At 43.2% G+C, this 26,320-nt stretch overlaps 2 protein-coding genes across 4 annotated transcripts in view; one reads left to right on the top strand and one right to left on the bottom strand.

Moving 5' to 3' along the window:
- The window catches only part of drosha (drosha ribonuclease III), a 155,364-nt gene extending 153,977 nt beyond the window's left edge, over positions 1-1,387 (bottom strand). The window contains exon 1 of the mRNA XM_078539651.1: positions 1,293-1,387. The gene's annotated coding sequence lies outside the window, so the exon portion shown is untranslated. The remainder of the gene's footprint in view (positions 1-1,292) is intronic.
- Positions 1,388-1,824: 437 nt separating this feature from the next.
- c3h5orf22 (chromosome 3 C5orf22 homolog) lies at positions 1,825-21,997 on the top strand. Of its 3 annotated transcripts, none has more exons than XM_078539649.1 (9): positions 1,825-2,063; positions 4,785-4,930; positions 6,903-7,052; positions 9,428-9,890; positions 10,729-10,794; positions 15,297-15,418; positions 16,761-16,827; positions 18,637-18,776; positions 21,670-21,997. In XM_078539649.1, the coding sequence occupies exons 1-9, from the start codon at positions 1,992-1,994 to the stop codon at positions 21,779-21,781; spliced, it is 1,338 nt and encodes a 445-aa protein (XP_078395775.1). In that variant the 5' UTR covers positions 1,825-1,991; the 3' UTR covers positions 21,782-21,997. The 3 variants fall into 3 exon arrangements, with proteins under 3 accessions (XP_078395775.1, XP_078395774.1, XP_078395776.1); XM_078539648.1 differs by lacking the exon at positions 1,825-2,063 and adding an exon at positions 4,479-4,599; XM_078539650.1 differs by lacking the exon at positions 1,825-2,063 and adding an exon at positions 4,479-4,599 and having other exon boundaries at positions 21,610-21,700.
- The last annotated feature ends 4,323 nt before the right edge of the window (positions 21,998-26,320 follow it).

Raw genomic sequence — 26,320 nt, 5'->3', positions numbered from 1 at the left:
AGAATTTATATTCTTAACTTCTTCCTCTGGCTAAGTATTCTGTGCTGCTCAGCACACAGGAGTGGGGCTAGATAGTGATAGCCCGCAGGATCTCCACAGAGCGAGGCCCGATCACACCAACGTATGAATTAGGAGCAGAAGTAAGGGCCACTCAGCCCCTCGATCCTGTCCGCCATTCAATAAGATCCCAACTAGGCAAATGGTCTTTGGTTGGGGGAGGGGGAATCATGAGTGGTTTTTTCTCCCCCCCTCATGTTTAGCCTGCGCACTGAGGCCAACAATCACATATTACCCCAGCTGAGGTTAACAGACTCAGCACAGGCCGGGGATCGAACATCGTTCTTTGCCGTTTTGTGCAGCTATTGTCAGACCGAGGAAAATCAACACAAAAAAAACCTTAGAAGGACTTGAAGAGCGTGTACTTTATCTCACGTCTTCTCATGACTCATCCTTTATTTAAAAATTGTATTTCTGAACACCATCCTGACTGCTAGACCACATGGGAAAAAAAAACATTCATCCTTGATTACTTAAAATAACCAAAATACAACCAAATGTTGTGAAGAATTTATTTCTTGCAATCTCAGCTTTAAATTAGAATGATCAGAATCGAATTCAGCCTGGGATGTGCAATCTGAACTAGGTTTTCAATATTAAATACTATTCTCCCATTTAAAATCGTCCCCAAGTATAAATAATTGCCACCAATACAGATTCAACACATTTGAATGCGTTCACCACTCAACGTCTTGAGGCATATAGCTGCACATTAATACGCCAGGAGATAAACAATTAATGCTTAAGAGCTGGGGAGGGTGCGGAAGAAAAAGATAAAATATTGCATTCCTATAGCACCTTACATGACGTACCAAAGCACTTTACAGCCTAGGCGCTTTTTGAAATCTAGTCACTGGTTGTAAAGCAGGAAATGCGGCAGCCAATTTGCACACAGCAAGTTCCCACAAACAGCAATGAGACAATTGCCAGATATTCTGTTTTACTGATGATTGAGGGATATTGATAAGATATTCCCTTTTCTCGTTATTTTACTGCCTAATTATTATTATTTTCTCACTATTTTACTGTCCCCTTTATCCACCTGTGATTGAAGCACACTGTCCCTCACCCCCATGCAGCAATTCCCTCCCTTTATTCGTCACACACCATTGTATTGGGCTGCATGGCGCTACCGAAATGGGGGGGGTAGCAGATAATAACTACGCCAAACGCTGCGAGTGCATTGTTCATTCAAAATAACTTGTTGCATTTCAGCAATTTGCTAAAGTACTTACAATTTAGGAGCGACTTGCTTCCGTCACAGGAAGTAGACACAGCAAGCATAGCTCAACCTCTCGGATGTCCCAGCCCCATGGACTGTCCTTATTGGCCTTTCGAAGCTGCAAGGCGGAGCTTGCATGGGAGAGAAAGTAACAGCAAATGTAATATGGGTATAATATGGAAACATGCATCATTTCGGTTTGGAAGCAAACCCTAGATGCTCAGCCAACAGTGGGGGACTTTGTATTATTTCTTCATGTTTGCATCACAAGCGGGAGTCTGAAGTTGAAAGTGATCTCCGCTGATATTGATCCCTGTCTTGCATTGAGAAATTTGCTGTTTCCCCGATCAGTGCAAACTGTGAAAACAAAAAGGGCAACAGCAATTGCTGCTTAAAGAGCAGGTCCTGCAGGAAATTCACTTCTGCGCAGACTTATTAAAGCAATAAGCAATATTTAAGCGCAATCTAGGAACGGTCGGCGTGTTTTGCATTTGCATCGCCCACCCCGGGACATTGATGGGACGGGACTCGCTCCCGTCCAATCAGATGCGAAGGAAAATATTTAATTATTTATTTTTTTTAAAAATAGGTCCGGTGCAGCATTTGCTTCCCCCCTCTCCAGACTGTACCCCGGGAGTCTGTCTGTGTGTATATATAGGGGGCATAGGGGGCCTGGTGTTTCACACGCAGCTGATTGCAAGCGGCCGCAGTGATGAGCGGTGCTGCCTCCAGCCTGCGCAGCTACAGGGAGCTCCCGGTCTGGGTAGTGGAGGATCATCACGATGTAAGTGCGGCCTCTCCTTCCTTCCCTGTCCAGCCTGCAAATGGAACACCGGTTGGAATGTTGGCCCGGGGATTGCAATTGTAACGTTTCCCTCGCCCGGGAATTGGAACGTTGGCCCGGGAATTGCAATTGTTACGTTTTCCTGGCCCGGGGAATTGGAACGTTGGCCCGGGAATTGCAATTGTTACGTTTTCCTGGCCCGGGGTTGGAACGTTGGCCCGGGGGATTGGAACGTTGGCCCGGGAACCCAGGGGTTGCCAACCCTCCAGGAATGGAAGATCAGTCTCCCGGACAGTGCTGTGTGCAATCCTGGAGAAAAATCATCAGGACATTAAAAAAAGATTGGGTTTTCTTTCTGTGATTTTCTTTGAACATTTCTCTTCACCAGATATAAAAATTGGGCGGGGGTGGTGGGGTGGGGGGAGAGGAAGATCCTTAGATAATATCACCACCTTCAACACCTCTTTGTCCTTTTGTCTGTGGCATCTTTTGGTTATCTCCACCTATCACTGGCCCTCTATCCAGCACTACCTCTCCCAGCCCCCCCTTAAACCAGCTTATATTTCACCTCTTCTATTTTTACTTAGTTATGTTGAAGAGTCATGCAGACTCGAAACGCAGATGTGTTCTTCTCCGCAGATGCTGCCAGACCTGAGTTTTTCCAGATATTTTTATTTTTGTTAGAAGAAGAGGCTGTTTGGCTGACTACCGAGCCTCGTCCAATTGGTTATTGTTTATTATTGTTGGAAGGCAGTGCGTCACAAGAGCGGATGTGTTAGCCAAGGAATGGCTGGAGCATGGGAGCAAGTCATGCGATGAAATCTCCAAGACATTAATCACAGTTGGCAACCCTAATTCAGTTCACTGACTTCCAGAAATGCAACACCTGGATTTTTTTCTGATGTGCTGCACATTGATGCAGCCTGAACAATGTTGGGGCAGTTTTCTGCTCCTGGCTCTTTCCCTACGTTTCCCTGCGCAATTGTCTCAGTAACTAACAAGACGGACATCATCCAGGGGCACGGTTTTGTGAAAGAATTTAATACAGCAACATGTGAGGTGATTGATGTTGGTAGGAAGAAAGAGAAAAGGCAATATAAAACAAATGGTTTGATTCTCGAGGGGTGCGGGAGCCAAGCTGACCAGCTGTCCAGGATACAATATTTTGTCTCCCTTTCAGGGGCTTAATAGGTCCCACATTTTTTAACTTGTTAAAATCTTTAATTCTGCAGGTGTATTGGTTGTCTGTGAGCGGGGCTGCCCTGTGGGGGTGGGGGCTTTGAGGTGGCTGTATCAGACTATCAGACTGCAGGCTTCATGGTGATAGTATTGTGCATGGTATGAGGAACGCCCCTCACCCCACTCTTACAGGTTCAGCCCCACCCCTGGTGTCCCTTATCTCCCCTCGCCCCCCCCCCCCCCAAGGGAATTGGTCATCCTGGCAAGAGCAGAGGGACCTGGGTGCATAAGTCATTGAAGGTGGCAGAACAGGTTAGAGAGCGGTTAATAAAGCCTACAGCATCCTGGGCTATGCCCTTTAGAGTACAAGGTCAAGGAGGTTATGTTGAAGTTGCTTAGACACTAGTTGGGCCTCAGCTGGAGTATTGCGTCCAGTGCTGGTCATCTGTTATGACCAATGCAGTTGGTAAAGCGGAGTTATTTAAAAATCCCAGAGGGAAACTTTTTAAACAACTGTCATAACCTATAATTTTAAGAGTTATGTTTGAGATGTGACTCTAAATTCAAGAGTCAGACCACCAGCTCTCGAGGTTTTACATTAAACTAAATGAAACATTTTATTAATTTACACAGGTTAAAATATATATGCACATAGCTTCAAATTACTACTATCATAACCTTTAGCAAATTCCCAAACTAATCTCCATTAAGGCAGCAGGAACCCTTAGACTTAACCAAACACCAGGCAAAGCATTTTCATCTTACGAATTCAAAATGAGATTCTTTTCACTTTGGTTCCTGTGGAGACGGTTGGAGGCTTGCAGCTGCCTTTGATCTTACGTTGCTACTGCCCTGCACACCCGAAAACTATTGAAGTTATACCTACCACCGCCCATTGAATGTAAATTCTCATTGTATCGCCAGCCCCTTTAAACTCCACCTCTTCTAGCAATAAAACCCCTTTCATGGTAACAATTTTATTAGTAATATAAACATATTGCTGGGTAGCTACTAGAAAGGCGTCAGTTTCCACCCCACTTCTTGAATTCTCTATTCAAAAAAAATGCAAATGCACACTATTTCTCTTACATATCAAAACTAGTACACACCAAAGCACCCAGATGAGTTGGCTTTAATCCAATTAAGACACACACCACAGACTAAACATTTATTTTAAAAGGAAAATAATTTTCCAATTATATACGTTAATAGCTTTATGACAGCACCGCACTTTAGGAAGGATGTGAAGATGTTAGAAAGGGTGCGAAACAGATTCACGAAGATGGTTTCAGGGATGAGGAACTTCAGTTACGTGGATAGATTGGAGAAGAGCAGGTTGAGAAGAGACTTGATAGAGGTATTCAAAATCTGGACAGAGTAATTGGGCGAAACTGTTCCCACTAACAAATGACTTGTTAGGATGTGACCCTTATTCTGGCTGGAATCTAATTGTATCTGCAGTATTTTTAAAATGTCATCTCCTCCCACCTTCTACCCTCTTTAAGCTTCCCTCAAGCCATCCTTTATGTTAATGTTTTGTAGGTGGTGCCATACATCTATCGAGCGATTGGCTCGAAGCATTTGCCAATGGAAAATATTGCACTGGTTCACCTGGATTCGCATCCGGACCTCTTAATCCCGATCGACATGTTGGCCGACAGTGTGTTTGATAAAGAGCTACTTTTCGGGTAATGCAAATTGACTATTTTTGCATTGAACTGTTTATATAATTTGTGTCTCTGTCATTGGTGAAATAACATAAAATCGCCTTGTTTTCGATAATTGCTTTGTGTTTGGTAGATATGGTTAATTATCAGTGAGGAAAAAAATTAATGGTCGCAGTTTACACACAGCAGAAAGTCACACACAGCCCAAGTCTCGTAAAGGGGTTCCCTGTACGTGGGCAATTTTGGCTGTGGTTTTGATTGCTGGAATTGTCACACGAGAAGCTTGGAGCAGCAGAGGGCCCCTCTCCAAGCAGGTTAAGGCTGTGGCCAGCCACAAACCATAGGCCGTAAGCTTGAAACTGATGGATTCTGGGAGGGAAGTAGTTTGATTGGAAGAGGTGGAGACCAGAATATGCTTTCATCGCGGCGTGAAGTTGATTGGGTGGGGTGGGGGGGGGTGAGGGAGGGAGGGAGTGGGGCGGTGGTTGTGAGAGTGAGGAACAGCTTGAAATGTCTCCAGGAAATCAGAAGGAGCAAGAGAGTTGACAGGTCCGTGTCGGTAATTGATGCAATTAGAGAGAGCGAGAGAGACCTTTTCATTGGATCGAGCATGGGACACTGTGTCAGAGGCGTTGGCTTTTGCAGAGTTGGAAGAGAAAAGATTAATTTGGTAGGAAGGCAGCTGATGAGTAGGAACAGGAAAAGGCCATTTCTGCTGAATGTGCTCTGCTTCCTCTCCAAGGCCAGTATCTCTTCCCTGAGTAAAAGCGGAATGCTGGAGATCGGAAGTAAAAACAGAAAGTGCTGGAAAAACACAGCCGGCCTGGTGGTCTCTGTGGAGAGAGAACGTTTCGAGTCCGATATGACTCTTCTCCGTAAGAATATTATCTCTTTCCTGAGGCTCGGTGTCCGGGATCGCACCCAGCGCTCCCGATGGGGTCTGACAAGGCTCCGTGTAAACACCCTTCCTCACTTTTGAATTCAGTCAGATAAAGGCTATCAAATTCAATGAGACAGCTTCAGCAATTGCAGGCGACTTGATCGGTGTCCAGGTGATTGGTTTAGGAATTTTGGGCCGGTCAGAGTTGACGTGATTGGGCCAGCAAGGTGGACGAGTTAATGTCACTCCCTGGTTTTCAGTCAAAGGGAGGTCCATGTCGCTGAAGCTCTTTCTAAAACTGACAGCAGTAAGGCCGCGATGGGAATGTTGGATACGCACAGTGCGTCACACAACTGACACCACTCACTTGTGCGATCTGAACAGTCACACGAGCACCACAGACTCTCTGCGTTGGAGGTGCTTTACACACAACAGCGCTGAACAAACTATCATCTCAACAACGTCAGTGGTCGGGGGAGTGGGGGGATCACAAAGTGAGCTTTGTTCTTAATTTATTCATTCACAGAATGTGGGCATCGTTGGCTGGGCCAGCATTTATTGCCCATCCCTAGTTGCCCTTGAGAAGGTGGTGGTGAGCTGCCTTCTTGAGCCGCTGCAGTCCCTGTGGTGTAGGTACACCCACAGTGCTGTTAGGGTGGGAGTTCCAGGATTTTGACCCAGCGACAGTGAAGGAATGGCCGATATATTTCCAAGCCAGGATGGTGAGTGGCTCGGAGGGGAACTTCCAGGTGGTGGTGTTCCCACCTATCTGCTGCCCTTGTCCTTCTAGATGGTAGTGGTCGTGGGTTTGGAAGGTGCTGTCGATGGAGGCTTGCCGAGTTCCTGGAGTGCATGCAGATTTGCTGACAGTCATGCCTGGGAATATTAATCCCCAAATCCAGGAAACTCCTGGACAATCCAGGAGGTTTGTCGCTTGTGGGGACTGGACTGTGAATCAGTGATAATAAAGTACTTTGAGACATCCTGAGGTCATGATCATATTCTATTTAAACCCAAGCTCTGCTCATATTTCTGGCTCTTTTCGATTTTGTGAACATATCATCTGGGAAAATAATGGGCCTTTCTTTACTCTCCATCTTTCCCTACATCTAGAGACCTGAATATTGAGAACTGGATCATGCCTGTTGTTTATGCCGGCCATTTTTCACACGTTTTTTGGCTTCACCCGTTCTGGGCCCAGCAGATCACCGATGGGAAACACCGCTTCTTTGTCGGCAGAGATTCTTCAACCAAAACAATCAGGTATTGCAGCCATTTGGATTCTAAACTGCTAAAATAGCAAGGCATAATTTAGCAATTGATGTCAGTTAGCTCGGAGAAGAGTGGTTTGGACAGGAGGAGGGTTTAATGTGAACGACCCTGATTTCTCCTCTTGCCACCCATCTGTAAACAAAAAGGTGTTCGGATTTGCTTCCCCCCTTTATAAGCGGTGGCGCATTTCCCAACCCCTCGGTTTTGGTGTGATCCAATTTCTATTAAAATACAGCAAATTCGCGATAGGATGAACTCGAAGGGCTAGTTTATTTCCACACACTCAAAATGCGGGCAGGGTCGCCATGTAGCCCCTTGTGCACTCATACAATAAAAGAGGGATAGAGAAAGGAAAAGTTTACAGGACAAGGACCACAGAGAAAAGTAATATTGTTTCATGTGAGTCTAGAGTCAAAGTCTAATGACACATTCCTTCACAGAGGTCAGCAAGCTGCAAACCTTTATGCTTCACTTTCCCAGTAGAGTTGACTTCCATGATGAGGGGAGATGAATCAGTCTTGTAGGCGATGGTACAGGAGTTCCAATGGAAACAGTGTAGAAGGGGCCGGGTATTCAAACCCGGTAAGAGTCCCTTTTCTGTGCTGCTGCTTGTAGATGGTAAAAATGGCAGACTGAGCTTTGCAGTTCCACAGGACAATATAACTGGTTCCAATACATGGAGGGTCATGTCAAATGACACCCACCTCTCCACTGTGGCTTTGACAAAGGGTTGCCTGGGTCCCTGAGATTGTTAACGTCCTGACATTAAGTCTTGAAAGGGAAGTTGCGGGGACCTTTGTCCTAGCGGACGAATAGCTTTGGTTGGCCAGGCCTGGCTTATGAAATGTAGATTGCCTTTGTATAGTTCCCTTTGAATTTGGTCTCTGCAGCCCACAGGCGGTGGTTAGGGTCTCTTCAGAGATAACGAGGTGTCATTTTCTGTGAAACTGCCATATTAGCCCCTATTATTCGAGGATCACAGACATATCTTCAGCCATTTTAAAAAGGTCTTTGACCAGTTTTTAAAATGTTAGAAATTAGCCATGAGGATATATATATTATTTTATCAAAATATAGAGTATAAGGTCTTAGCCCCCTGACAATAGTCAGAACCTTGAGCTGACAGATTGACCTCAATTGTCAAGTTTACTGTACCAATGAGACCATTGTTGTGATTTACTTCAATTGAGATTCACCCCCCACCCGCCCACTTTGTTTTATTAGTCCAGATAGAAGAGCTGGCACACGACTCCACTAAAACTGACTTCTCAGATTGATTTTTCGTTTTTCTTTGGGAACATGAGCAGGAGTAGGCCATTCGGCCCCTCGAGCCTGCTCCCCCATTCAATAAGTCCATTCCTGACCTTTTACAAAAACCGCACTTTCTCACCCGATCTCCCCCATATCTCTTGATTCCCCGTGTCCAAAAGTCCACCGATTTTTCCAGCCTTGAATATTCTCAAGGACTGAGTGTCTACAGCTGTCGGGGGCAGAGAATCCCAAAGTTTTGCACCCCTCTAAGTGAAGAAATTTCTCAGCCGTAAATGGCCGACCCCTTTCTACAGTCACCAGTCAGTGGAAACATCTTCCTAGCATCTACCCTGATGAGTATTCTCAACACTTCATGTTTCATTCTTTTCAACTCCAGAGAACATAGGCCCATTATACGCCAAACTGATTGGGAGAAAAATATATCTCAGCCTAGGATTAGAAAGCTCCAGAAATATCTGCCTGAGCTGCAGTGAGATTGTCTACCTGAATGACCTGCTGCCCAGGCCCAGATGTATGCAGTGTTTTCCACAATAACTAAGTGTTGCCAGCAGCACAAAACGATAAGTAGGTCAGGGACGCGCACCCTCAGTTCCCCACATTAGTGAATTCCCAATTTCGGGAGTGCGTTAGCGCCAAGTCACAGAGCAGCGGCAGGTAGTGACCCCAACCCCGAAAGGAAACTGCTGCACCACTCCACTTTCTGCCTTTGCCAGAGATTATAGGCGGTAGACTGAAACAGCAACGACTTGCATTTATATAGTGCCTTGAATGCAGTAAGATGCTCCAAGGCTTTGCAAGGAATGCCATCAACACAATTGGGCATCAAGCCACATGAGGTATTAAGACAAGCAGCCAAAAGCTTGGTCAAAGAAGTAGGTCTTAAGGAGCATCTTAAAGGAGGAAAGAGGGGGGGAGAGGTATAAGGAGGGAATCCTAGGGGAAGAGGTAAAATAAATCAGTTTTCAGCTGCTGGTTCCTAGTATGGTGTCATCTCCAAAATACGAACACTTCTGTCAGAATGAAGCTTGTATTTTTATTTCAATGCTTTTTTTTTTAAAGAGGTGTTTCTTACAGTTATTGAATTACCTTATCAGGGTTACAAGTACAGAGAGCTACTTCCTGAGCGATGGCCTCTACGTATCGGAGAAGCTGCTGGAGAACAAGAAGGAGCTAGGATTACAGGTGATCACAATAGACCCAGGGGAGGGGGGCCACGATGACCATGAAAAGGAAGTCAGAGCATCAGCCACCAAGAAACCAAAATTGGAACATTTCACCAACGGAGAGGGTTCGTCTGAGGCTGCGTGCACCGCGTCATCCAAAACCAACAGTCAGAGGTCCGAATGCCAACCTAGTGATGGCGACACATCCTCCAGTACGGAGAGACATGTGCAGAAAACCAGTCCCGCAGCAACAAGCCCTGAAAACGAACAGCAACAGCAGAAGGAAATTGTTAAGGATCTCCTTCATGTCTTTGACAAAAGAGATGCCTACGTCCTGGACATTGACTTGGATTTCTTTTCCGTTAAAAACCCGTTCAAAGAAATGTACACCAAGGTACGTTTTCTGAATTATGACTTTAAGGGGAAAGTTTTCAAAACTTCACCTGTACGTTTACTGATTGAGTTTAGTTAGTTTGTCTTGTGTATGTGTGCTGCCAGGGGCCCATGGAGGGAGAGGGGAGAGAAATGATTAGAATAGATTATTGACCTGAACGCTAATGGAAACAAATAGGCTGATGTCCTGACAGATGTTCTGAAGAAACACTCTGCTGGAAACGTTAACTCTGTTTCTCTTTCCACAGAATGCAGCCAGACCTGCTGAGTATCTCCAGCACTTGTTGTATTTATTAAAAGCAGATGTCCTGGCCTGAGAGGATCTTATTTTTCTGCCAAAGCAGGGTTCTAGCCTTCCTGATTTTTCCCTATTATAGCTTTATAGACCTTGTATTCTGGAGCTGATCAGAGAAGTCTTTAAGCTGAAAGATGTTTAACTGGAACCCGATCTGCGCTGTGAGAGATCACGTGGCATTATTTCAAAGAAGAGCAGGGGAGTTCTCCCCGGTGTTCTGGCCAGTATTTATTACTTGACCAACATCACTAAAACAGAGCATCTACTCGTTATCACATTGCTTGTTTGTGGGAGCTTGCTATGCACAAATCAGCTGCTGTGTTTCCTGCATTACAACAGTGATCACACTTCAGAAGTATTTCATTGGCTGTGAAGCACTTTGAGACGTCCAGTCATCGGGAAATGTGCTATAGAAAGTCTTTCTTTATGGATATGAACATAATGCATGGAAAGATGTATTTCACCCTGAATACTTCAGTAAAGACGTCGATTGAGAACCCTTGCTGGTGCATATTTCCATAATCACTTTTGTCTTGTCCCACAGGAGGAATACGAAATTCTCAAACAGCTGTACAGTTTTACCAAACCCGATTGGAAAGAGGAGGATGAGGTATGTGTACAACAAACACGGAGGCTGTTAACGCAATAGCAGATTGTGTTCATGTTTAAGAGATGGAAAGGGTTCATGCAAGTTCTTAAACTGTTTAGATTGCTATTGGTTACCAGTTGCTTGAGATTTACTCTTTCTCCAAAGTTAGGTGTTTAGTAGAAAATCACCATTGAACTTTGAAACTCCTCCCCAGCACATTAACAGTCACATACTTTGATTCTGTGTACTGGTATTCCTAAACGATGATAGTGAGCTGTAACTCTACACTTGAATCACTTTCTGTACCCTATTCCAAACTAATTCATTACAACTGTAGTTATTTTGTGATCAAGTGTGAAAACGTACAACTGTAGCCTAGTCATTTGGTAGTGCAGAACTTAAGTATTGCTGGAAAAAGACACTTGCTGTTGAAGCTCTTCGTATTGCACCCATCAGGACAGATTGTAAGAATACCAATGGCAAGCAAAGGGAACAACTATTTATACTGCATGGGAAGAGAGTGCTGATTGGTTGGCATGTGGTCTGTGATTTGTAAAGGCATTGCCATAGAGAATGAACCAGGGACCAGTTAACTGCCAGGTTTTTGTTTAAATTCAAACCAGGCAGGTTGACTCTGATCATCAAGGCATTGCACTGGGGAATGAACCAGGGAATGGCTGTCCCCCAAGCTTTTGTTTGGTTTAAAAAGGCGCGATGTGTAGACGTGCTCCTCTGCCTGCAAAGCACAGAGTCCTGTGTGTGAGTCCACTTGTCAACCAATCAGTACTCTCTTCACACTCAGTTAAGATTGTTGTTCCATTTACTATTGGTATCCTTGCGAATCTGTCCTGGTCAGTGCAAGACGAAAAGCTTGCATCTTTTTTTTTAGCAATTTAGCCGAGTCCTTCGTTATCTGAAGAGAGAGAAATTGCAGGGCTACGGGAAAGGGCGGAGTGGGACCAAGTGAGTTACTGCTCTTGCAAAGAGCCAGCACTGACACGATGGGCTGAATGGCTTCCTTCTGTACTGTAAACATTCTACGGAATTTAAATCTGACATGCCGTATGATCTTGGGGCCATCTTTTTATTATTTTATAGATTGTTTGTTGAGTTTTGTTACTACCTGTAGCTTGAGATGTATTAAAGAAATAACTTCCTTTTGTATAGGCTAAATTTAAGTTTAAAATCTTGCACATCAGTTCCCTTTTAATGTGTATCATTTCAGCAGATTCATAATTACATAGAAAATAGGAGCATGAGCTGTGGCCATTCAGGAAGATCATCGACCCCTTTGTCCTGCTCTATCTATCCCTTGGTTCCCTTAATCCCTGTCAGGACGCGGCAGATGATGTGTGTCAGGTGGATCAAATCCACGAGGGAAACTTGATCCTGCAGTCACAACAATTTTGCAATTTGTATTTTATTTCGAGATGCATACCCTGAATTCATGAGTAATCAGCCCACCAAGACTCCAGAAATTTTTTTACAAAACTAAATTAAACATGTATTAACAAAAGAAAAGATTTTGAGCACGTTCGTAGGTCTACAAATTACTACCATAGTAACTCCTAAAACCCCTAATTAATCTGGCTCCCACTTACACCCTTGTTAAGGCAACAGTTTTAAAAAAAAAAGAATAGATTTTAAACAGATCCATGCAAATCACCACAATTCCCTGGACAGTAGAATTCAAAGAGGCTTTTCCCAGCTTTGGTTCCTGTAGACAGCAGCTTAATGCACAACTACTGGAGGTTTTTCACACTTTTGGTAGACCTTGCAATGCCTTCCGCTCTGACACATTGCCTCTTCTCCTTTATGCATGTTTCTCCCCTTTAATGCAAATTCCACTGTTCCCCATATGCCTTTGGAAATTTATCTTTCTCACAATATAAATCTTTTCATGGGTGTTAATGTTGTCAGTAACCTTTGGGAAAAATAAACACACTGGCTTCTCTGGCTAGGTGTAATATCTCTTTGAAATTCAAACTACCCTGATTTATCTAAAAATGCAAATCCCCCTTCACCTTCTAAAACTTCAGCCCTGTTTACGTATTTAGCATTTCAAACTAGCATCTCTTTGATAACTCAAAAGCCTCCAGACCAGCTGTCTCCAATTAAATCACACACACACACACACACACACACACAGAGAAACTATCCAAACCCCACTGCTAACCTACTTTTACAATAATTCACAATAATATTATGAGAGTTATTATACTTTCATGACAATCCCCAAAAGTCTATCGCTCTCAGCCTTGACTTTCCTCAATGACTGAGCGCCCATGAACCCCCCTGGGGTTGAGAATGTGCACAACAACTGTCAGCTCTCTTTTTGTTCCTGTGTTCTTCTTTCCTTTCAATAAATTTGCTCTATCAGTGTGTTTCGTTTTAACTTGCAAGTCAACCATAGTTGTGAGGTTAATGAAGGACAGCGGTGGGTGTGTCACTGTGGTGCCTCTGAACGGCATCATGTCAATGCAGGTTGAAAAACACATCTGCGATACGCAAATCGGGCACGGTTTGTTGTCCGTTATACTCCGAGCTCATCAACGGGTAACCCTGCTGTACGAGGGTATTAACGTCCTGGATTTTGTGATGGTGGCGGTGGTGAAAACTATCACCGTTCACCATCATTACTCCCCTGAACCACAGCAACTTCTGGAGTTCGCACAACACGGAAACCCAGAAGTTGCTGCCTGTGATTCTACACTTCTCCCGGGGGGTGCACTGTTGAGGTCCCCCAGACTGCAATCAATCAAAAATCACTGATCTCACAAAAACTTGCCCTATTTACACTGTTAGCTTCACTGAAAAAGCCCTTAAGTTACACCTTGTTGAATGAGGTGTGACCGTATTTTTTAAACAGCGCACTAACTTGATGGTTACTGCTAAACCCCCACACTTGTCCTGAAAAGCTAATTTTATATTTGTGGAAAGTCTGAGTTTTATCCATTCTGATAAAAAAAAGATTCATGTATTTCATTTTTTTTTTAAAAGTTTGTGATATTTCTTCTTCTATCTTAACCCCATGTTGATGCCCCATTCATCTATTTCACTCTAAAGTGGAAAGAATTCAGTGCATTTTACTTTCTGGTTTGCTGTCTGTGAGAATACTTCGATGTGATTGGCTGATTACCCTGCTTGCTGACATCACTGTTGTTGAATGCCTGGAGTTCCCCTTGGCTTGGTGTTGAGAAAGGGAAAATTTGCACCACAGGTGTTGCTGGATCTTTGTCAGCAGCTTTTCTCAAGGTCAGCAGTGTCACTTCTCCACTGACTAGATTAAATAAAGGCCTGGATTTCGCAATGAGCCTTTGCTCATTTTACTTGACAGAAGACCAGAAGAAAGTGAAAAATGGTGAATTGTCAGGTCCCATATCAGACTTGAACAGATACTCTAGGGCTGTACGTGGTAAGCAGTGTCACAGGAAGTAAGTTAATTAATCTGGCTTCCCATGCAGTGTACCATGAGACGTAGGAGCAGTGACCCATCGAGTCTGCTCCGCCATTCACTGAGATCATGGCTGATCTGATAATCCTCAATTCCACTTTCCTGCCTTTTCCCCATAACTCCTTGATTCCCTTACTGATTAAAAATCTGTCTATCTCAGCCTTGAATATACTTAACGACCCAGCCTCTACAGCCCTCCGTGCTAAAGAATTCCACAGATTCACTACCCTCTGAGAGAAGAAATTCCTCCTCATATCTGTCTTAAACGGGCGACCCCTTTCTGATCCTACACCCTTCCACAAGGGGGAAACAACCCTGTCAAGCCCCCTAAGAATCTTTTCTGTTTCAATAAGGTATGTTCCAAGATTGGACACTTTCTAATAAATCAGACATATCTTACCTTTGTTTGTCATGACCTAACATTCAACTTATTTCCAACATCAGCAGTGCCATATAAGCCATATGTTATCATAAGTATCCTGAGTTCCACTCTAGGAGGCCAATTATTCAGCTGTTGACCCTTTGTCAGTATTAGTTGCAGTGATGAAGGAATAATGCTTATAATCTTCACAGTATTTCTGATCGTTCCTCTTTAAGCTCCTCAGCATGAATAATATACTTGACTTTTCATCTCTAGCCTGATGGGTGCATATGGATTAGGAGCAGGAGTAGGCCATTCGACCCTGTGAGCCTGCTCCACCATTCAATAAGATCATGGCTGATCTGATTGTGGCCTCAACCTCACATTCTGCCTAACCCCCAATAACCTTTGACCTCCTTGTTAGTCAAGAACCTATCTACCCCTGCCTTAAAAATATTCATTGACCCCCTCCTCCACTGTTCTCGGGGAAAGAGAGTTCCAAAGATTCATGACCCTCAGAGAGAAAATTTCTTCCCGTCTCCATCTTAAATGTGATTTAACAATACACCTGGGCTTCTTTGTAGAGCAAAGAACTGGACTAGCTGGCTGTTGAATAGGAATCGGTGTAACTTTTTTTTTAAGACAGGGGACAGGGACGAATCAAGGTTAACAGCCTTAAAAACTAATCTGCATATTTATTATGCTTAGGAGGCTTTGATCGATTGTGTGGAAGCTCGTACAAGACAACTAGAAGATATGGAAGCTGCATTTGCAGATTTGTGTGAAGATGACAGTGAGGAGAACGTACAGAAATGGGCGGCAATCCCTGGGTAAATGATGTAACTGCCAAGCTGTGTCATAAAGCAGCAATGTTTCTCTGGACAGGAAAATTGTTCAGTTGCATTTGATTCTATTGCTTTTTTCCTTGCTTCATTCTCTCCTGTACGTCCCTCTTCCCACACCCACACCGTCTCTCTGCTCACTGCCCCCTGACCAGCTCCCTGCGGCTTGTCGTTGAGCCGCTCGGACTCGTCCCCACCGTCCGGCTGCCCCCTAACCAGCAGACACACCCCCAGATGCGAGTGGTCTTCAGCCACAGTGTTCCGAGCGAGACAGCAGCCCATCCAAGTGAAGAGTAAATGTGCCCTCCTTTGGAGGTTTTTACATAGAATTGAAGACAAAATACAGCACTGAAACAGTCCAACTAGTCCATGCAGGTATATACGTTCCACAATAGTCTCCTCCCGTTCCATCAACCTCATCTTGGCCCTTTCAGCAGATCTTTCTATTCCCCTTTCTCTCATCTACTCGTCTAGTTTCCATTCGAAAACATCTAAGCCATTTGGCTTAACCACTCCCTGTGGCAGTGAGTTCCACCCTCTAGCCACACTCTGGTTAAAGACATTTCCCATTGGATTTATTAGTACCTACTTTAGATTTATGGCCCTGAGCTTTGGGCTGCCCCCACAAGTGGCAACATCGCCACATTGGAATTGATGCGTGAACAGGGCTGGTGCGAGTTGGGGTAACGGGCGGCAAGGTTTTGGATGAGCTCAAATTTATAGAGGTTTGCAGATGGGAGGCCGACCAGGAATGTGGCAGGATATATATCACACTCCACAGGTCTGGCAGCATCTGTGGAGGGAGAAACAGAGTTAGCGTTTCAGGTCTGTAGCCTTTAATCAGCTTCTGATGTAAGGTCATTGACCTGAAACGTTAACTCTGTTTCTCCCTCCACAGATGATGCCAGACCTGCTGAGTATTTCCAGCATTTTCTGTTTTTTATTTTGAATATGGGCAGTGTTTTGCTTTTCTGTATACTACACCTTGTGACATTACACGTTGGATCTTACTAAGATTCAGTTTAAAAGCCTGTTGATGCAGGAATCCTGCTTTTAACCGGTGAAAATTTTTAAGAAGTGAGTCCAGTCAAGCGGGTCCGATTCCACCAACTAACTAAATATTATGGCAGCGATTTCTTTTTCATTTTCTGGTGTCTTTTGCACATCCGTGCATAACTTATATCGTCATTAGAATCATTATGGCACAGCAGGAGGCCATTCGGCCCATCGAGCCTATGCCAGATCTCAAGACTTCACACTTTAATTGAATTCCAAAACATTCTTCTTTGTTATGGTCATCGCCTCCTTGGAATTTTGCATTTATTTGCAGCCTGGAAAGTCTTGCTCAGCTTGTGCGAAGCCTGAAGGACAGATTGACGACACCTGACTATGAAATGGTAGGTACAGCGGCATTTATCTGTTTTGTTTTGTTTTTCCAATTCTTTTACAGGATGCAGATGTCGCTGGCAAGGCCAGAATTTGTTGCCCCTCCCTAATTGCCCTTGAGAACAGTTAAGGGTTAGCCACTTTGCTGTGCGTCTGGAGTCACATGTAGGCCAGACTGGGTAAGGACGGCAGATTTCCTTCCCTAAAGGGCATTAGTGAACCAGGTGGGTTTTTACAGCAATCGATGGTCACCATTACTGAGACTAGATTTCACTTCCGTTTTTCTTTTTAATTGATTTGAGTTTAATTTCCACCAGCTACTGTGGTGGGATTTGAACCCGTGACCCCAGAGCATTAACCTGGGCCTCTAGATGCCATGGCATACAAGGCTATGGGCCTAGTGCTGGAAAATGGGATTAGAATAGTTAGCTGCTTGTTTGACCGGCGCAGACTCGATGGGCCGAAGGGTCTTTTTCTGTGCTGTAGACCTCTATGACTAGATGATTAGCCCAATGACATTACCACTACACCACTATCTTGCCCCTAAGTTATGCACAAGGCTGCTGAATTAGACTCGCAAGATTCCTACGCAGATTAAAATCGTCCTTGTTCAGTGAACCGTTGAAAAAAGAACCCGATTAATTTAAATTAACTGAACTCTTGATGGTAAAGGGGACAAGGCAGGCCGGTAAATCTGAAGTCATTCTGAGGCTGCTAAATGCTAGAAACTGTTTCATATCATTCTTCGGTGTGCTAGAGGTCGGGAGATCTTGAAATCATAGAATGATTCAGAACAGAAGGAGGCTATTCAGCCCTTTGTGCCTGGCCTGGCTTATGGTAGAGCGACCCAATTAGTCCCACTCCTCATTCCCCATGGCCCTGTTATTTTTTCTTCCCCCTTCCCCAATTATTTAATCCAATTCTCGTTTGAACATTAGGATTGAGTCGGCTTCCACCATCCTTTTAGGCAGAGCGTTCCTGATCACAGCTTGCTGAGTTTCCTCGTGTCTCCTCAGGTTCTTTTGTCAATTAACTGAAACCTGCGCCCCCTTGTTACCCACCCCTCTGCCAGTGGAAAGTTTCTTCTATTTACTCTATCAAAACCATAAATATTGTGGACTGGGATGCAGCAAACATACTGCCCTGCATGGCTGCCTTTTTTTCCTCCACCTAGATCCTGTCCAACTCTCCAGACTGTGCTATTGTTGGATTTGAGTTGCAATGAGGGTAATTAGCACAGCTGTCCCCAGTCGGGGAAGGATTAGGGAATCATTGTAAAAGTAAATAAACTGGTTCACTCGGAGTGCCTGGGAGGAACTGGGAGAGGCTGTGACTTTACTGCCTTGGAAATAGACCTGTTTTAAGGTACAGGTTAGCTCAGACTCTCTCTTCCTCAACATACGGCTATTGGAATTAACAGACTGGATTGTGATTTCAAGTGGCCCCTTCTAATATCTTCCCCAAATGATAATTCTTCATGCGTGAAGCTAAGCAGCGAAGGCCAGAGGGCTGGTTGACCATGGATAGCATCACAGCTGAGCCTGACCCTGTTCACAGCTGTGTTCACACACTAACCCCTCCTCCCAGGAGAGGTGAGGTGACTGTCTCTATGTCTTACAGGCGATTGTCGATTGTGTCTGCATTCAGCAATTTACTGAACCACCTGACCAGTGGTTGGGTGGGGTGCAGAATTGAGGGTGTCAGTTTGTAAGAGTTTCAATTTTAAACTAACTCTTGTACCTGTAAATGTATCAGTAGAAACGGAGTCATTAGCACTGCATCTGGGGTTAATAACCTGCTGGCTGGGTTTTTACTTGCAGGTTCACCAGGCTGGATTAACATGTGATTATTCTGAACTGCCACATCACATCAGCACTGAGGAAGAGATAGACAACCTCATGTCATCTATAAAACGGCTACTTAAAAATTTGCCCAGGCCGACTCTCATTACTGTAGCAAGGTATGAAATAGGTTGCAAAAGCAAAATACTGTGGATGCTTGCAATAAAGACTGGAAATGCTCAGCAGGTCTGGCAGCATCTGTGGAGGGAGAAACAAGAGTTAACGTTTCAGATCGATGACCTTTTCACCAGACCTTTGACAAAAGGTCACTGACCTGAAACGTTAGCTCTGGTTCTGCCTCCACAGATGCTGCCAGACCTGCATTTTCTGCTTTTATTTATGAAATAGGTTATGTCGGTACAGTGCGTGTGTGATCCTGTGCTTACCTTGATGCTAATGCATTCTGTGCTACAATTTTGTCTGTTCTCCTATCCGTGTCTTGTGTCATACGAACAGGAAGAGGCCATTCAGCCCTTCACACTCATTCTGCTACTCAATGAGATCATGGCAGATGTGTGACCTGATACCACACAACCCTTGCCCCTTACCTCTTGATACCATTGAATAACAAAAGTCTATCAATATCAATTTTAAATAACAATTGAAGTAGCATCAGTTACCATTTGTGGAAAAGAGTTCCGAACTCTTACCATCCTTTGTGTGAAATGCTTCCTCATTTCACTCCTGAAGGGTCTGGCACTAATTTTTTGACCATACCCCCTGGCCCTAGACACCCCAACCAGTGGAAATAGGGTTGATAGAGAGAAACTATCTGTTCCCCTCAATATCTGGAAAATTTTGACCGAATCACTCCCTTAACCTGCTAAATTCCAGCAAATACAGCCCTAGTTTACGCAATCTCTTCTTGTAATTTAACCCTTGGAGTCCAGGTATCACTCTGGTAAATCTGCACTGCACTCCCTCCCAGGTTGATATATCTTGTTATGATATGACAGGTGGTATTTGCCAGGCTGACCAAATCCACGGGAAACTCGGCCACGCTATCACAACGGTTTTGCAATTTGTATTTATTACTAGAAGGCTTGTGCGCTGAATTCAGAAGTAGAGTTCACTAACACCTTTAGATGTTAGAGATTTTAAAAATTAAATTTCAACATTTTATCAACAGAAGAAAAGAAATTAAAACACATACACAAGATTACTGTTATGCCGTTACTTAATATTATAACCAATCCAAAAAGTCCTAACTAACCTGACTCCCAACTACACAACCCCTTTATGGCAACAGTCTAAAATAGATTTTAAATGTAGAGAGGCATCCAGCAGGGTTACCACAGGCACTCACTCAACAATTCCCAGTGGAATTCCAAAGGCTTTCAACACAACACAGTTATCTTTTTGATCTTACATGGTCACCACCTCACAGCCTGCTATCCTTCTTTAAATATATTTCTCTCTCTGTAATCTGTAAATCCCATTGTTCCCATATGTCTTTGGAATTTACTTTTCCCCTAATATAAAAATCGTCCATATTGTCAATATGGCCTTTTCCTTTTGCAAAAAATAAACATAACAACCTTGCCCTATTTATCCTGTCAGTTGTAAAACTTTATCATGTTTCTTTGAAAACTAAACACCCCACCACTTATCTTAAAATGCAAATTTCACTCACACCCTGAGTGTGCAGAGGCTTTTGCCCCAGTTCACTCAGCAGCATTTCAAATACCCTTTTTTACACCTGACTCTTGATCATTTTAACCTTGCAGTCTATCTGACTCTAATTCAATTAAATCAGCCACACAGACAGAACCCCCCACACACACACACACATAAGCCTACTTTACAATACCCCACAATAATACTATGAAAAATATGGTGACGACCGTTCCTAAGCAGTGGTGTCCAGAACTGCCCACATTACTCCAAGTGTGTTTACTTTGTTGGGTAAACCACCAAAAAGGTCCTTTTCACCCAGACATGTTCACCAGTTCTTTTCTCTTCCTCCTGTCAACTGTGGGGGTGGCATGGGGTTAACATTCTCGGTTTTTTTTTCCATCTCTGGGAGATGAATTGATATCCAGCCTTGAGCATTAGAGTAAACATTGCCCTGACTAAGGTTTCTGCGTGAAATGTGTTTGAACTTTGTTAGCTCATCTGCTCACACCTGCTGGGAGCCATTGACATAACCAGGACTGGCTCCCAAGTTATGGTTTTCGTGGGTAGAACATGACTTATTCCCTCACACAGCCGAAACACTTGAAGTTTTGTTTGTTCTCCTGGTAGCACTCTCGCCCTCTGAGTCAGAAGGCCATGGGTTCCAGCCCCAGTCCTTGAGCACATAATCCAGGTAGACACTTGAGTGCAGTACTGAGGGAGTGCAGCACGGTCAAAGGAGCTGTCTTTTGGATGAGACTTTAAACCAAGACTCCATTTGCTGCTTCAGACGGAAGAATAAGATCCCAGGGCCAACATTCGAAGAAGAGCAGGTGAGATATCCCATGTGTCCTCGGATATCCTTCAGATAGTATCACTGAAACAGACTGTCTGATCATTAACGCAATGATGTCTGTGGGAGCTTGCTGTGATCAAATTGACTGCCGTGTTTCCTACATTGAAAGAGTGCACACGTGTCAAACTGACTTTGGGGTTCCTGAGGTGCTGAAGGATGCTATAAAAATATCAGTTCTATCCCTTTCCTTCCTCTGTGTAGACTACTAGTTTAGGTCTCCACACACATAGTATGAAGCAAATCGTAGTATCCACCAGTAGGCAACATAATGCTGCTCTGTAATGCCTCAATCAGGAGGCATCAAAGCCTCAACATGTTGTCTGTTACTTGTGCAAACTTGCATTTTTGTTATATTTGACATGAGCAGTAAACCAGTATTGTTGTTGTTTTCCCATATTCTTTATGACCGCTCGTCTGCAAATTACAATTTACTTGAAGCAGATTTTGTTTAATTTGTTTTAATTTTGTCAATTTATTTACAGATGCTGTGCAGAATTGCTTGCTGAGTAGGTATCTTAACACTGACTGCGCTCATGTTTCAGGTCCAGTTTGGACGATTACTGTCCTTCGGAGCAGGTGGACTCTATTCAGGAGAGGATGTTAAAAGTGCTGCGTTCCTGCTATGGCTCTTTAGACGTCCACTTAGAATACTGAACGTGTCAAACATCACCTCGTGCCGCCTTACTTGAGCCAGAAAGTATACACAAGATTATTGTTTCATTTTTGGAAGAGAACGCAAGAAATAGGAGCAGGAGCAGACCACACGGCCTGTTGAGCCTTCTCCACCATTCAGTATGATCATGACTGATCTTGGGCTTCAACTCTACTTTCTAAAGAGGATTTTATGTAATAAATAAATTATACTTTTAACGACAAGGTTATTTTTCTCAATTTTGATTTCAACAGTCTCGCTGTTCAAGTTAGCAAAGAAGTGTTGTTATGACATGGCAGATGATGTGTGCCAGGCAGACCAAGTCCACAAGAGAAACTTGGTCGCGCTATCACAATGGTTTTGCAATTTGTATTTATTATGAGAAGATGTGTGCACCGAATTCAGAAGTAATGAGTCCACTAAGACCTTTTAGAGATTTTAAAAATTAAAATATTTATTAACAAAATAAAAGATTTCAAGTACTGTCATGAAGAGATATTAATGTCTATAATGTTATTGGAAATGATTTTTAAAATGGAATCGTAGTAGGGTCTGTGTCTAAGTGTGTGGTTTAACTGGATTAAAGCCTGGGTGTTTTGATGTATAGAAAGAAGTAAGTTTGAAATGGTGATTAGATAAGCACAGAGAAGTTTAGAAACATGGGTGTCAAGGGGGAAATTTGCATTTTTAAATAAACCATTCAAAAGAATGGTTGAAATCTTGCACCTAGCTAATAAAATTAGCAGGATGAAAATGTTATTAGAAGATGTGAAGAAAAGCTTAGTGATACCATGGAAAATTTACATTCAAAGGAAAAGCTAGGTATAAACAGAAAGGGGTTTGTGTGTGTAAGTCAGAGGCATTTAAGATCTAACCAGCCTGTAAGCCTGTAGTCTTACTGTGTCTGCAAAGGAACCTCATTTTGAATTCATACGGTCAAATGTGCTTTGCCTGGTGTCTGTTTAAAGTCTATGGGTTACTGTTGCCTTGGTGAAGATTTACCTGGGAGTGATTAATTTGGGGATTTGTTTAAAAGTTGTTATGGTGGTAATTTGCAGACATGTGTATGTGTTTAATTTGTTAAATTAATAAATGTTTAATTTAGTTTTATATATATATATATATAAAAAACCTGAGGCTCGGTGGTCTTATTCCTGAATTCAGAGCTGCATCTCAAACATGCCAATTGAAAATATAGGCTATGACAGTTGTTCAAGTTTCCCTCTGGGGTTTAAACAACTCCCTTTACCAGCTGCTGTGTCATAACAAGCACATACATAAGACTACAATTACTTAATACTATAACAACTCCTCAAATTCCTAATTAACCTGACTCCTTATTACAGAGCCCCTTTAAGACAGCAGTTCAAAATAGATTTTAGTTTTAAGAACAAAACCAGCTTGTTAACACAGTACCCACTTGACAGTGGAATTCCAAATGGCTTTTCCAGCTTTAGTTACTGGACACAACAGACTTATGCACAAATGGCTGGAGGCTTCTTCAAGTCTGTTTTGCACGCTCCTGTTAGATCTTACATTGCCCCTAACATAGCCTTTCCTTCTTTATATATGTTTCTCTCATTAATATGTAAATTCCATTGTTCCATATGCCTTTGGAACTGTACCTTTTCCATAATATAAAAACTTTCATGTTGCCAATATTGTCAGTAACCTTTGAGAAAAATAAACACACTGCTCAGCCTTGCTTCTCTGGCTAGCTGTAAACAGACTTAACATCCCTTTGAAATCCAAACAATCCCTTCGCTTATCTAAAAATGCAGATTCCTTTCACACCTTACATGCTAAGCCAGCATCCATATTTACTCAGCATTTTAAACACATTTCTACACCTAGCTTCTTTTGATAATTTCAAACTTGCAGTCTACCTGACCCCAGGTGTAATTGAAACACACAGACAGAGCCATCTACGCTCACACCCATAAACCTACTTCACAACAAACCAGAAAAATGTTATGAAAATTATTATGCTTTCATAACAAGTGTGTACAGTAAATGATTTTTTTTTGGACTGGCATAGCAACTTATAGCACGGGAAGAGGCCATTCAGTCTGACATGCCTGGACCGGCCCCCTGGAAAGAATACTCCTGCTTAGTCCCAAGCCCTTGCTTTTTATCTGTGACCCTGTCAGTTCCTCACCCTCCAAAGCCCCAACCCCCAATTAAAATTATGGAATCAGCTCCCACCACCTTTTTAGGTTGAGCTTTTCAGATCACGACAACTCTCTTGAGTGGGGGAAAAAAACTTCTCATCTCCCCCTTTCGATCGTTTCCATGTGATATTGAATCCCGTGACATCTGGTTATTGAGCCACCCCTCTCCCCTCCCAAGAGGGAAAAATTTTTCTCTATCAGAACCTCCCATCATCTTGAAAACCTCCTAGGTCCCTTCTTAACCTTGTCTGTTCAAATGAGAACAGTCCAAACTTTTTCAAGCTCTCCTCATAACTGAAGCCCCTCATCCCTGCCAAATCTCCTCTGTGCCCGATCTAAATTTAGTAAAGTTGGTTAACAATATAATTGTATCTGAGCTTTGATGAGCACAGGGATATACTTGGGCCTATTCTTACTAGTTGGATCAGCACTTCAGCAGGAAGTGATACTTATAATAATTCCTGTGATACTTTTAATATAAAGATGCATTGAGCAAGTTTGCCTGCCAACTAGTGACTGATGTTCCTACTGGGCAAATGCCTTCAGTCCTGGCAAGTTTCGACTTGTGCCTGTAACAATATACGAACTCCCAAACAACTTTTAACTCTCAATGAGATTTCCTCGTCTCTGCTATACCCCAGGGCAGGTCAACACATACAGTCGAGGTGGGGATGGAGATACTTGCAACTCAGCTTTCACAATTTCCCAGTAGAGCTTTATAATTCTTGTCCTTATTTGAAATTTCCAGCTAGCTTATGTTATTCATGCAATTAACTGTAACTCAGAGATACATGGAGGAATGAGGGGGGGGCAAAAGGACTAAGCGTGTGATGACTGTCACTTTAAGACCAGTTCAACGGAGTAGAGGTCATGTGATTTGTTCAACCAATGCGTGGCTAGTGCAGCGGAATAAATTCTAGGGAGGGGGTAATTAGGAAAAAAAATGGCTGTATGAGGGGCTAGATTGATACAAGCAGCCGGGGAAGCTCTTGTGTAAATAAGGTTTGTTTTGTTTGACTAAGAAACCTCCCAGAGTGTGTTTCTACAAAGGGTTTGCTGCTAATATTGTCTTTTTTTTGGAACATAGAGTTTATAAATCTTAGCCCTTTCTCGACTCCTTTGATTGTGATTTCTCTTCTTTTGAAGATTATTACATTGGGCAGCACTTTCTTTTGAATAAATGATCATATCCTATTTTGCAGTACACAGGCAGGGCTTAAGCAGTAGGAATGATCATGTGAATCTCACAGGAGTATAATATGCGTGGAAAGGATGTTTCCACTTGTGGGTGAGCCCAGAATTAGAGGGAAGCACTGTTTTAAAATTAGGGGTGGCCCTTTTAGGACTGAGATGAGGAGAATTTTTTTTTCTGTGAGGGTTGTGTGACTTCGCAACTGTCTGCCTCAGAAGGAGAGGGGTGGGGGTCATTGAATATTTTTAATGCAGAGGTAGATAGATTCTTGTTAGGCAAGGAAACCAAAGGTTATCGGGGGTAGATGGGAATGTGCAATTCAAAACACAATCAGATAAGCCATGATCTTATTGAATGGTGTAGCAGGCTGGAGGGGTCAAATGGCCTACTCCTATTTTTTATAAAATTCCTCAAGTTTCTGCTGGGGTTTATTGTTTCTCCATATCCTGAAATATATGGAGGATAAACTGCATTCAGAAATTGAGGGAAACCTTTGCAGAGACACACAAACTATCTTCCAGTTAATTTTGGGGAGAAGGCAAATGTTCCTCGAATGAAAACCTTTCAAGTGAACCTTATTTTTCTGAATGTTTCTGTAAAGGTTAACTTTTCACTAGAGGGAGCTATGCTTTGTTTTATGACAGACTTAAAAATAAAAGCTCTTTTTGTGTCGAGCTCCTGTCTAATTGTTTATTGTTCATCACCAGTGTTTGACCAAGCTATATCTTGTTAGCAATGACATTATTGCTAATTAACTGTGTTGCTTTGGGACTTGTTAACATGATAGGCCAGTCTGTATTCCAGACCCACTGCCTGAGAAAGTCTTTATGTGCTGACTCTCAAGGTGTTGGCTAAATGAATGCTTATTGACTATCCAAGTTGCCCTTGAGATGGTGGGATGCCTTCTTGAATCTCTGAAGTCCGTGTGCTGAAGGTACTCCCAGAGGAACTGCAATGTATTTCCAAGACAAGATGGTGTGAGGGCAACTTGCAGGTGCTGGTGTTCCCATGTAATTGCTGTCCTTGCCCTTCTAAGGTGGTAGGGGTTGTGGGTTTGGAAGGTGCTGCAGTGCATCTTGTAGATGGTTCACACTGCTGCCACTGTGTGTCAGTGGTGGAGAGGGAGGATGTTTAAGGTAAGACCATAAGACATAGGAGCAGGAGTAGGCCATTTGGTC

This window comes from Cetorhinus maximus, chromosome 3, assembly GCF_964194155.1.
Source record: "Cetorhinus maximus chromosome 3, sCetMax3.hap1.1, whole genome shotgun sequence".
Taxonomy (NCBI): Eukaryota; Metazoa; Chordata; class Chondrichthyes; order Lamniformes; family Cetorhinidae; genus Cetorhinus; species Cetorhinus maximus.
This window is presented reverse-complemented; position numbering and strand designations above follow the sequence as displayed.

Coding starts and splice junctions, on each gene's coding strand:
- c3h5orf22 (XM_078539648.1), top strand. CDS start 4,492: ATGTTAGAAAGGGTGCGAAACAGATTCACGAAGATGGTTTCAGGGATG. Junction 16,828..18,636: donor CGACACCTGACTATGAAATG/GTAGGTACAGCG, acceptor TTTTACTTGCAG/GTTCACCAGGCTGGATTAAC. Junction 18,777..21,669: donor ACTCTCATTACTGTAGCAAG/GTATGAAATAGG, acceptor CTCATGTTTCAG/GTCCAGTTTGGACGATTACT.